This window comes from Gastrolobium bilobum, unplaced genomic scaffold (assembly GCF_033153095.1).
Source record: "Gastrolobium bilobum isolate Gb01-03AN ecotype WA unplaced genomic scaffold, APGP_CSIRO_Gbil_v1 utg4315, whole genome shotgun sequence".
Classification (NCBI taxonomy): domain Eukaryota; kingdom Viridiplantae; phylum Streptophyta; class Magnoliopsida; order Fabales; family Fabaceae; genus Gastrolobium; species Gastrolobium bilobum.
In genome coordinates this window covers 224,728-237,768 of record NW_026896566.1, presented here as the reverse complement: position 1 = coordinate 237,768, position 13,041 = coordinate 224,728, and the positions used below count along the sequence as shown (strand labels likewise).

At 39.4% G+C, this 13,041-nt stretch overlaps 2 protein-coding genes across 3 annotated transcripts in view; both read right to left on the bottom strand.

Annotated features, from left to right (window-relative positions):
• Positions 1-448: 448 nt before the first annotated feature.
• Positions 449-1,678, bottom strand: LOC133300600 (uncharacterized). The gene has a single exon (XM_061500175.1). It carries the CDS (start codon positions 1,676-1,678, stop codon positions 449-451), a length of 1,230 nt encoding a protein of 409 aa, XP_061356159.1.
• Positions 1,679-6,026: 4,348 nt separating this feature from the next.
• LOC133300595 (probable pectinesterase/pectinesterase inhibitor 61) overlaps positions 6,027-13,041 on the bottom strand; it is a 63,115-nt gene continuing 56,100 nt past the window's right edge. The window contains exons 2-4 of one of the 2 annotated variants that reach the window (XM_061500169.1): positions 9,075-9,962; positions 8,461-8,597; positions 6,027-6,884 (exon numbers count right to left, since the gene is read on the bottom strand). In XM_061500169.1, coding sequence (XP_061356153.1) covers positions 6,187-6,884; positions 8,461-8,597; positions 9,075-9,946 — 1,707 coding nt within the window. In that variant the 5' untranslated portion in view covers positions 9,947-9,962 and the 3' untranslated portion in view covers positions 6,027-6,186. Of the gene's footprint in view, positions 6,885-8,460; positions 8,598-9,074; positions 10,162-13,041 lie in introns of those variants that run through there. The other variant, XM_061500168.1, reaches the window with a different exon arrangement.

Below are 13,041 nucleotides of genomic sequence, written 5' to 3'. Positions count from 1 at the left end.
CTGGGTTCCGTTGTTAGTGACCACCTCGGCTGGAATCCCAAATCTGCAGATCAAATTCCTTTCAAAAAAACGCTGCACCCTCGTGGTGGTAATTGTAGCCACTGGGTCTACCTCTATCCATTTGGTGAAGTAATCAACAGCTACTATCAACCATTTTAATTGCCTTCAGTCGCAGCAAATGGGCCTAAAAGATCCATGCCCCACTTGAAGAAGGGCCATGGAGCTGTGATCAAGCTTAACTCCTCTGGCGGTGCCAGCAGGTTTTTACTGTGCTTCTGGCACTGATCACACTTCTGCACATGTTCCTTTGCATCTTGAACCATAGAGGGCCAAAAATATCCTGCTCTGAGGGCCTTCCGAGCTAGCGCTTTGCCCCCAATGTGCTAGCCATTTATCCCCTCATGGATTTCAGATAGGACATATTTTGCCCTATCCGAGCTCAGGCATTTCAGTAGGGGGAATAAATGCCTTTCCTATACAATTGTCCTTCCATCATTGCATACAACGCAGCATCCCTAACCAACTTCCGAGCTTCTTCCTTTTGGGATGGGAGCATTCTGTTTTCTATGTAACTGATAATGGTGCTGCGCCAATCTCTGCTCTCAGATATCTGCATGATACATGTGGGTTCCAGGATATTCTGCTCCCCCACCGTCCTGTGGTTTCCCAATCCTTTGGTACTTGCTAGCTTCGACAATATGTCGGCCCTGCCATTTTCATTTCGTGGGATGTGGCGAACTTCTACCTCCTCAAACTCCGCCATTAACTGTCTTGCGGAATCTAGGTATTTTGCTAGCAATGGTTCTTTAGCTTGGTAGCTTCCTCCGACTTGCGACGTGACCAATTGTAAGTCACTAAAGATTTTCAGCTTCTTCACTCCAAGCTCTTTGGCCTGCTGCAACCCGGCGATGAATGCTTTATACTCTGCTTGGTTGTTGGACGTTTCAAATTTCATCTGCAGAGAGTACTCAACCGAGATTCCTTCCGGGTTCTCAACAATTACCCCGGCTCCACTTCCTTTAGAGTTTGAGGACCCATCCACATAAATTTTCCATGTGCTCGGCTTTGCCGGGCTCTCCTCTTGGATTGAAGTAAGCTCCCTGAAAAAGTCTGTCAATGCTTGAGAATTAATTGCTTTCCGGCTTTCAAAAGATATGTCAAACTCTGACAGCTCCACAGCCCAAGCCATCATTCTCCCTGCTAAGTCAGGTTTATGTAAGATCTGCCGTATTGGCAAGTCCGAACGAACTATAACATGGTGCCCTTGAAAATATGCTCTAAGCCTTCGAGCCAAGATTAGAAGGGCGAAAACCACCTTTTCTAACTTCTGATAGCGAAGTTCTGCTCCTTGTAAGAGCCGACTTACAAAGTAGATTGGTTGCTGCCCCTCCTCACTTTCTTGGACCAAAACCGAGCTAACAGCCATATCTCCCACCGAAAGATACATTATCAATGGTTCTCCTTCTCTGGGACTAGATAGGACTGGTGGTGATGCCAGTTGTTTTTTGATTTCTTGGAATGCTACTTCACATTCTGAAGTCCAGCCATATTGCACCTCCTTTCGCAACAGCTTAAAAAATGGTAACGCGGTTTCTGCGGACCGAGGTAAAAACCTTGTGAGTGAGGCTAACCACCCAGTCAACTGCTGGATTTCCTTTTTATTCCCCGGGGCCTTCATTTCTAACACGGCTCTGCACTTGTCCGGGTTGGCTTCTATACCTTGGTGGGTCAGCATGAACCCTAGGCACTTCCCTGCAAGGACTCCAAAGGCACATTTAGTCGGGTTTAGCCGAATGTTGTGCTGCCGCAATTTTTCGAAGGTCTGATCCAGGTCTTAGACATGCGTTGCCGAATCAATTGATTTGGCTATCATGTCATCTATATATACCTCCACGTTTTTGCCAAGCTGGTCGGCATATACCCGGTTTATCATCCTTTGGTATGTGGCTCCTGAATTCTTCAACCCAAAAGGCATCACATTATAACAATAATTTGCCTTTTCTCCAATGAAAGCGGTCTTTTCCTGATCTTCTGGGTGCAACGGGATCTGATTGTATCCCGAATATGCATCCATGAAGGACAGCATCTGGAACCCGGATGAGTTATCCACTAATTGATCAATGTTGGGCATGTGATATGCATCCTTGGGACATACCTTATTCAGGTCAGTATAATCTGTACACACCCTCCATTTCCCATTTGGCTTTTTCACCATGACCACATTTGACAGCCAGGTTATATATTGTATCTCTCTGATGAATCTTTCTTCCAATAACTACTTCACATGATCTTCTAACACTTGACGACGCTTCGTACTGAGCTTCCTTTTCTTCTAGTCTACCGGTTTAGACCCTGGGTACACTGCAAGCTTATGACAGCAGAACTGAGGGTCCACCCCAAGTATCTCTGAGGACTTCCAAGCGAAAACATCTACATTCCTTCTTAAGCATTCAGTAATTCGAGCTTTGTCCTCAACAATCAACCATTTTCCGACCTTGGCAATTTGAGTTTCTCCTCCTATAATTATTTCCTCCAATTCCCCTTTTGGTTCCGGTCTTGGAATCTGAGTTTCATCCCTCATATCCAGCTCCACCATGTTTACTGGAGTAACTACCTTTTTGGAGGTTTCCGGTTTACCACTGGTGCTCAATCCGGCTGATTCCTTGTGTTTGCTGCTTATTGTTTTGACTGACTTAAAATAACAGTCCCGTGACTCTTTTTGATCCCCCTGAATGGTGATAATTGTATTCTGCTTACCTATCATTTTAATCTTCTGATGCTTAGTGGAGACCAGCATATCCCCACCGTGAATTGTTGGTCTTCCCAAAATTACGTTATACTCCGATGGGAAGTCGGCGACAATTAATCTTACTCTCTCTGACTTGTAAGACTCTTTTGTTCCCAGGGTGAGTCTCAGATCAATATACCCCTTGGGAATGGTGTCGCAGCCATTGAAAGCCATCAGAGCCGTGTTGCAGGGCTTCAGATCCTCCACATCCAAGTTCATTTTCTGGAATGCCTGCCAAAGAATTATATCGGCACAACTGCCGTTATCCACGAACATTCTCTTGACTTTACAATTAACTAGTGCCCCAGTGATGACTAACCCGTCAACGTGTCCTGGCATGACATCTTCCAATTCTGCTTTTGTAAAGAATAGTCGTGGTGTCTCCGGCTCTTCTAACTTAAATTTAGGCCGCTCTCGAATCGAAAGCACCTCTCTTAAGTATTTTCTTCTGGCGTTCATCGTATCACCTCCACCACCAAATCCTCCACTAATAACATTGCACTCGAACTCGGGCTCCACAAATTTATCGTCTTCTTTAACCAGTTTCTTACCTCGAAATTCATCCTTGAACTTCTTCTCTCGATTCGGGCTCATCGGCCGTCCTCCTTTCCTCTTCTTATTGTTCTTCCATCCTTGAGTTCGGATGAGATACTGACGCAATTTTCCCTCCCTGATATACCTTTCGATTGCATCTCGGAGATCCCAACACTCCTCGGTTGTGTGACCAGGGCCATCATGAAACACGCAATACCGTGATTGATCAAGCCCAGCTTGATTCTGTAGTGGCCGAGGTCTGTCCACCCTTTTCATCTCGGTGGATGCTACTTCTCTCCAGATTTGGGATCGAGAGGAATTTAAAGGCGTATACCTGTCAAATCTTATTTTAGATAAAATTTTCTCTTCGGGTTTTTTACCCCGGAATCATTTTGCCTTCGGTTTCCAGGTTTTTCTACCTGGCTTTGGTGCGACCTTGGATCCGCGCTTTCAACTTCCATCTGTTCGAGCTCCAAGTATTTTTTGGAACGAGTAGTGAACTCAACTAGAGTTCGTACAGGATCTTTGTAGACGGACTTGGCCAACTTGGATGATCCGTGAAGGCCGGCAATCACCAAATGAAGGTGAACAATTTCAGATAGCCCAGGAACCTGTAACGCGGCCATCTTGAAACAGTCTAGATATTTCTGCAAGGTTTCGCGGGCTGCTGCTTTATTTTTCCTAACGCAAATTCATATTTTGGCTGTTTTTTTCTTGTAGCAAAGTTTAGCAAAAACCTGCCTCCGAACTCTTCAAACGACCTGATAGATCCTGCTGGCAGGGAGGAGAACCACACTGGGCTGCTCCTGTCAGGGTGGTTGCAAATAACCGGGTTATCAGCGGTTCTTCGATCCCCTTAATATACATTGCCGTATCAAAGGCATCCAAATGCACCTGAGGGTCTTGCGTTCCGTCATACTTTGGAATTTCAGAAATATTTAGGTTTTCTGGGTATGGTGCATTCACAATTTCGTCTGCAAAGGGGCTGTCATTATATTCCCCCTATGATACTTCCTCCTATAGACCCCGGATACATCGTTCGGGTTTGGGTTAACATTGGTGGTGCTTCTTTGAAGCCGACTTCCGACATTTCCAACTCCTCTTCCCTGGACCTGAGCCCCATTATGGTTCGCCTGGGTGCCTGCAATCTGTAGGTCATTCATAACTCGTGTTATTACCTGCTCCGGGTTCGGGTTGGTAGCTCGACCTACTCGAGCCTCCAGCTCTCGCATTTGTCTAGCCGCTTCCTCCCTTTCCAGCTCGTGTCTCCTCTCCATCTCCTGCATTCTCCGAAGCACCGCGGCAACTGCCAGATCTGTTACCCGCGAATCAGCAATTGCACCAATCAGGGCCTGTGCTGTATCTGCTATTTGTTCCTCCATTGGCTGTAAACCCTGCGCGTAAGGAGCGTCTTGGTTAACAGCTGGAGTCGATGCCGAATCGGAATGCACATCACTCACGTGCACGGCGTCAGCATCTATCTGCCGTCCATCCAGAGGATTCTCGCTGAGTGGAGAAATAGGCTGGATTCTGGAATTCGATCTCGACGGCTGTCGAAATCCACTTCTTGTTGCTCGCACCATTGTGGCTCTTGATCACTTGGTCGTGAGTTCGTCCCCACAGACGGCGCCAATGTTCTGCCTGAAGCAGATATGTCCGACAGAAGGTCGGGTCTTTGATGTTGGATCTAGAGCTTTTTCTCTAGATACCTATGAATTAGGTATCTTGGGGACAACTGATCACTACACACTATATGATGGCTTTAGCCAGAAGGGGTGTGTGTGTGCACTGTCGTGTCTTCAATCAAATAGGGTTAGAGAGATCAGTCATGCATGTGGTCTTTAGTCCTATTTATAGAACTTACCTCTGGGCTGACGTTGGTTGGGCTTCATATTGCTGTGGGCCTTTCTCTGGTCCATAACAAATGCGAATGGGTTGTGTGGTTCTCCAATATTCCCGGTGTCTTCCTTGGCGAGCTGAGTCATATTTCGATTTTTTTTTTGAGCACCCATGGAAACTTAAGTTTTGGTGTCTGCAAAATCTAGATATTTCAAAGTTGCGCTCATTTGAAGGCTTGTAGGTAAGCTTCAATTGGAATAAAATGAAATAAAAGTTTCAGAGCGGGGCTGCCTTTTCAATGAGGGAGAGATAGTATGGTTTGACCCTTTCAACATCAATTCGAACTTTGCTGTTGCTGTACAAGTCACATTATGTAAGGGTTATTTTTGTAAAATAACATCCTAGTCTCAATAATATTTTATTTTAAACCAAACATAGAATTAGTAATCCTTATTCAATATTCTCGGTATTATTTTGGCGAACCAAACAACTTTTTCACAACATTCCAGGTAAACTCAATTCCTACATGAATTCCCAGTAATTATGATTCCTGGAAACAAAAAAAATTCTCTTGTACCAAACACACCCTAGGGGTTACCTCTTGGGTTGTGTAGATCTCCCATTGATGTAGGATTTAACTTCTTATTTGTAGGAATAAGGGTTTTATTTCCTTATCTTTATCATCTCATGCTTTTAAGATAACTGTGTCATTATCCATTAAGGAATATACGAAATAGGCGATTAAGATATGGATATATTCCATAATACTACCAACCAAAACAAATTAAAAATATATATATATACTAACTTCAACAATAACACCTTTGATTTTGAGGCAGGAAGAGAAAAAATATATAACGTCAACTATAACTTATATATATTTTTTATTAGCATCGTTGGGGGGGAAAATTAGGCCCCAAAACTACATTTTTGGCACAATTAAAATAAAATAGGAACAATAAAAACAGAAGCCTATTCCCCAATTGGGTAAGGTTTTAACGCTGTAACAATGACTGCAATGGAATTCAGGTGGATAGTCCAGCCAAGAACGCCACTCCGGTGGACGGTATCCACGCCGACCCGGATATGAATTGGGCCACCGTGAATCTGTTTGCCTCCACCGTAGAAGTAATGACCCGGTACCCGGGCCATTTAACCCGTTGCCCGATGGCTGCACCCGGCCCATAATTCATGTACTCGCCATAATACAATGTGTCTAAAGCAAAGTCTCCATTCCATTCTAGCCATCCACTAGGATCAATGTGATCACTCATGTATGATAACATGTACACGGTTCTAGAGTATTGTTTCCATGGACGGCCCAGATAGGTGGAGATGCCGTCTTTCACGGCGGTGAGATCCGGGGCGGGTAGGATCCGACAGTTGTGGATGGATATACCCGTATTTTGATTCGGGTCTTTCCTATTTTGGGCCGTGATGGTGTTCTTCTGTTGGGCCATGGGCTTCCGAGAATAAAGGTTGCACTTTTGGAAAACCACGGCAGCGTTACCGAATATGAAGTCAACGGTGCCGTAAATGTCACATTCACGGAAGAATTGACGGTTGGAGTGCACATAGCATGAGTCTTGGTACCCAACGACGTCGCATCTGTACACCACCGCGTGGTCAGCTCCGACACGGAGTGCCACCGCTTGGTGCTTCTCTGGTCCGGCGTAGTTCTCGAACGTTATGTCTCGTGCAATGAAACCAGCACCACTAGCAGCTGTAGGAATAGGAATATATAGTTGAATAATTATAAGTATGAACTAATGGAATAAATCAATAAATTAAGCTACGAAAATTATATTAATTCTGGGGACATGAAGAATATGGTATTGTTGGGATGTTGGTAATTTTTCCTTGCAATGCACGATTGAGCCACAACCTATAAGTTTAGTTTGCTAATTTAATTTGGAGCTATTCATTAATGTTTTTGTGTATTTAATTACAGTTTGAAATATGGTGAATATATGGAAATAGATCCTCTAATGTGTAATTTAACATGATCATGTCATGTGAGAAGATCTTAACCATTAATAATTAAATCAACGGTGATGATTGTGTAACTTTCTATCTTTATATTTTTTCTCTCTCCTCCCTTATCACCATTAACTCATTCATGTATGGATATGATTGCCCCACATGACATGGTATGTTAATTAACACGTGAAGGAACCACTCTCATATGTTATTAATTATGAATATGGTATGAAGATTATAAAAGTCAATATGTGGATGATCATTTGTTTTAATGAAGGCAAAGAATGCGTAAGATTATTGCAATGGCACGCTTTAACTAAAGTTTAACATAATAAATACTATTTTGAATGCTGAGCCTGGTTACTTTAAACTCCAGTCCAACAACCGACTACTATTTCTCTGATCACTTCAAAATATAATAAAATAGCTAGCTCAGAAGTTAATTCGTGCAATGAGGTTATTAATTTATAAGTATACGGCTTGTATCTAAAAAAAAAGTTATATGGCTTGAACTCTAGTTATCTTCCCTAGGGAAGATTATTTGAGTTTAAAAATATATAAGTTGTGTATTTTTAATTTTTTTTTTTACTTTATGTACTCTTGATAATATATAGTTATAATATGAAGAAAAAAAAATTTCTCCTCCACCACATCAGCTAACGTAAAAAGTGAAAAAAAAAAATAATTCATATTATAACTATGTATTACCAGGAGTACGTAGAGTAAAAAAATTAAAAGGACACAACTAATATTCTTTAAAAAAGACACACACTGAATCCTTAACTTAATAAAAAAAAAACTTGACCAAGCTGTTTCTCTCCTTTTTTATTTTTCTTGGGAGAAATTCACCAAGTATATTTTATAGTTGTAATTTCGAGAGCGTGAAGCTTATAAAGACTTGACTTACGTGTGCAAAACGCACTATCCGGCCACAATAAATGCATACACTAAAGACATCCGTATGACGATCCATATGCTATTCTTTGTTTCTAAAAAATAGGGAGTCGTGTATTGTTCTTTCGTCGTAAATACAGAAAAAATGGGGTTAATCTTGTCCAAGTGGACATTGACTTCGACTTACAATTGACATTCAACCAGACAGTGAGACAGATAGGAATGTTAAAAATATTACAACCTGGAATCGCAGGCCACGTGCAACTTGCGCTGTTCTACTATCATGCATGGTTTTGAAATCATGTGTTTTTTTTACTACTACTTTCAACAAAATGTTAAATTATTAAAAAGAAAAAAAGTCAAAATTGTTGTAATTAGACAAAGGCACACACAACCAATAAGCAAGCAGATGAAAAGCAACTTACCGAAGGATGCGGTATGGAATGTGGTCATGCCATCCTTAACATTTTTTCTCCCTGTGATGACAGTTTTGCCCTTCCCGTCCCCTATGAACATGAGATTGGTTTTCTTTCTCCCTACCTTTAAATTATTCTCTTCATACCTGAAAATTCCATCATATTCAAAAGTCGGTGTGCATGTGATAGCTTTTTTCTAACGCAATCATACGTCATTATAAAACATGATTAAATTTTTCATATAACTGGTGAAAAAATCGCATTAAAGAAACTTTTTTTACAAAAAAAAAATATATATCATTTTTTTTTCCACCTCTATTGACCAGAAATGACGTAAAATAAATTAACGGAGATGAAGGCGTAAACATTGTCATAAATTATAGTAGAAAAACCTTTTTGAAACATTAATAAATCATCACTGACCCTGTCTCCTTTCTCTTAGTACAAATCATATCATCATCATTTCAATTATGCGGTCAGTTAAAAAAAATACCAAGAAAATAATTAAAAAGTAAGATGTTCGTTATCTCGGAAAAGAAAAAAAGTACACTTTTTACAGATAAAGGTGTATATATTTTATTTAATTTAGTAAAACAAAATATTCAAAAAAATTATGTATTTACCTTCCTGCCCTCACGTAGATTATGAGCCGGCGATTACTATGCTCTGGTGCCTTCTTAATTGCCTCTGAGATTGTCTTCACTGTTCCGTTCCCATTCTTGGACACTATTATATCGGCTTGTAATGCCGATATGGGTAAACTCAACAATCTCCTATCTCGTTTATTCAACCATCTCGGAAATTTCCCCGATATATATCCATTAAAATTCTCTCCCTCGTCCTCTTCCATTCTCATTAATCGTCTCCTGTTCTGTATGGGGACCCCTGAGAAGTCACCATTGTCGCTAGCCGAGAATATCGCGAGAGAGTTACTCACGAGTTCCGACAAGTCCTTCAAATTATTAACCATCTGATCCTTAACGCTCCCGCTTGAGTCTTCCAAGCCCTCCGCACACGTGTCCTGATTAGTGAGCGCGGTGCTGAGCCACGTCAGCACGTCGTCGTTGGATCCAGCGGCGGCGGCGGCTGAAGGCTGCACGACGGAGGTGAGGGATCTTGAGAGCGCGTCCATGGACTCCTCGAGGAGCTCGAGGCAGTCATCGTAGGCGGTGCGCAGCAGCGGATCCGTGGCGGCGTAGGAGATGCCGGTGGAGTCGTATAATGCTGTGCTGACGTGGCTCAGGGTCATGTTAAAGGAGATGTGAATGAGGTCCTGCTCCGAAGCTGTGGTGGAGCCTGGGAAATCGAGGAGAGAGTTGATGCAGAGTGTAGGGAACAGTGTCTTGCTGCAGGTTCGGGAAATTGCCTGCGTTGGTTTGCCAATGAGATTCGGTGGGTTTTGATTTTTAGCTGAAGCGCGGGAGCGGATTACGGTGACGAGCGCGGCGGAGATTGCGGAGGCGACAATTAAGACGGCGGCGAGGATGGAGAGCATGATGAGCTTCTTTTTACTTTTTGAGGAAGAGGAGGAGATTGGTCCTGTGAGAGGAGCGGTGGAGCGCCGTGATGAGCCACCTGGTTCGGAGGGTCCCACCCTTCCAAAGTCCATTGTGTTTATGAGGTGAGGGTCGGTGTGAATGAGTGTGTGTTAGTGAAGTAAGATGAGAGAGAGAGAGAGAGAGGGTAGTTACTAGTTACTGGTTTCTATTAAACGAGGGAAGGCATGCTTTATAAAATAGCGGTGCTTTAAAGAGTGAGTGAGTGAATGAGTTTTGCAAGTGTGGTGTGTACATGTTATGTTAGTGTTTTTTATTTTGTTTTTGTTTATGTTGTTAAATGCATTAGGTTTGGTGTGAAGTCAACATCGCAGGAACTAGCTGGCTGCTATTTCCAACATTGCCCACTCGAAATGAATGGATTCCTTTTTCCTCCCTCTTGTCCATTCCTCTCTATCAACATCACTGTTCTTTGTTGCGGGGTGTTTTTTCTCTCTCAATGATTCATATAATTGTAACTAAATTATTATTTTCAACTGTATGAAGATTAATGTAATGTTCATTTAGATAACCAGTGACTCTTACAATTTAATTTTTAAATTATTCGAATATATTTTTTACTCTAATAATATATATATAATAGATAGCCTAAGTATGAAGAAAGTTGCTATACGTTTAAACTTTGTTGGTGAAAAGGGGAAGTGCAAGAGTTTCTTAACTAATAAGCTAACTCTCCAACCACATCCTTGTCGTCCAAATTCTAATGTGATTTATTCTTTCTCCTTTCTGCTATATATGTTAACGGTTACCACAAATTCTCCCTATTCTACTGTTCTTAATTTAACCTTGTGAGTTGAAATTCGCTATCTTTTTTTTTGGTGGATAGAAATTCGCTATCTTTTTGTTCTTAAGAAAATGATTTTTGCACACAATTTTTTTTTACTCTTTTATATTATACTTAAATTGTTATTTTTTGGTAAATTATTTAAAAAAATGTGTTAAAAATATGCTTCTGTATTTTATTACAAAAATTGTGATATAGGATGTAGAAAATGGACGTCGTGTGTACATAACATACTTACATAAATTATTTAATTTGATTCAACATAAGTTGAGACAGCTATAATAAAACAGTTGACACGAAAATTGAAGTCAACCGCTTACTAATTTCAAGAAGAATATATATATACGTTAATTGTCATAAGTCCCTACTATGATAATTTTTAGGATAATAATTAATTATATGAAGAAATAGTATGTCTCAACTCAACACATTAAATTCTTATTATAAATGGGTCTTTGACCCCTTCTTATAAAGAAAAAACTTCCACACCAAAAAAAAATAAAAACTTAATATCGGTTTTAAAATAATTAAAAATAATTCAATAAAACATGGTTAATGTTCTTAAAATTCAATATTTAAATAATGGGTTCATTTTTTCTGCAGTTATTGCAGATAAGTTATCTGCAGGAAGTCCAATACGACGTTGTTTTGGACAGAAATCATGATATTTTTGTAATTTTAATTTATTTTAAGGTTATAAATATCTTTATATTTATAATTTTTTAAGATTTCAATACTAAAACGACGTCGTTTTGAGAATAAATGCAGATAACTTATCTGCATTAACTGGAAAAATATTTTTCTCTTAAATAATTACTCTTCTTTAATTAGTAAGCTACTCAAACTTTTAATGAATGAGAATAAAAATAAAAATAAAATAAAATAATAGTGCATGGAAAAGGAGGAATATAAAAAGAGCTAGAATTAAGATGGAATAGATGCGTCGCGAGTTGGGACCATGGCAGCCAGTTATTTACCCTCCCCTCTGTCGATCCATAGTAATCACAAATTTCCTGGAATAAGAAGATGTCCTTTCGCTCATGTATAGCCCTCCATAAAATTTCTGATTCTTTCTAAAATAACTTTACAGAAAGTTTAAGTAATAATTGAGCTAATTAAAAAGCACTTAACTTTCACACTTTTTCTAAATATATTTTTTACTATCTTTTTTGAAATCCTAATTTATGGATCTGACAATGTTTGTAAAAGTGGTTCTTCCAAAAGATTTGTCTTTTGATAAGTGCTAACCTCCCAAACACCTCTCCCCCTTTATGGATTTCTTTCTTTTCTTATTTATAGAATATGAATCATGTTAAAGGTGAGTTTTCTATAACCCAAAAGGTATCTAATCAAAAGCAGAAAAAGCTTATCACTAAAAGAAAAAAAAAAGGTTAGACTTGAACAAATAGGTATCTTATATATTAAGAGACTGCAAATATATATATATATATATCACACTTTATTCTTTTTGTGAATTAACTTTATTCTTATATATTCCTCGCACAGATAATAGACTCATCCAAGTCATTAAAAATAAAGTCACTGTGAGAAGAATATAAAGTAAAGAGGATATCATAACCTACCAAAAGTGGACAATGACTATAAACCCACGTACATAAAAGACAACCACTCCAAAAATTCAGTAACGCGGAAAATATTAATTTACCCATATCCTGATATACTTAGGACTAAATCTTATTAAAGAATCCAGTGAAGATTTTATTTTTATTTTTTTAGATAGAATGAAGAAAAAAATTGTGATGTTAAATAAGACATTAGACTGACAATGTAGCAATTCAGAAGAACCAAGTACCTAGAGATGTCTATCTCATTTATTAGTTTACTTTATCTTATCACATGCACACCCATTGTAGTTCAATGGATTTTTTATATGTTATAATGTTGTCTATAGAATCACTCACATTTACGTATACAATCATACTCAATCATCTTCGCAATTAAGTTTGACCTCACAATTAAGATAATCAAATTACAAAAGGAAATAATCATTTAAAATCTCAATAAATCTAATCATATACTATGACAAATTAATATTTTGTTAGAGAAAAATAATATTTAGAAGCAAGTAAATAAAATATCTAAAGACCAAGGCAGCTTCTAGTAAACACATATACAGTGGAAGATTATAACACCATGAGCTTGAGGAACTCTGTAAAGGAGTGAGTTAGTTGAGAATTAGTTGCACAGCTGCAACCAATTCAGTTCAAGTTAGTTATGCGTCAGTTGTAT

Bases quoted from the DNA above. Each gene is read 5' to 3' on its own strand.
- LOC133300600 (XM_061500175.1), bottom strand. From the start codon at position 1,678: ATGAAGGCCCCGGGGAATAAAAAGGAAATCCAGCAGTTGACTGGGTGG.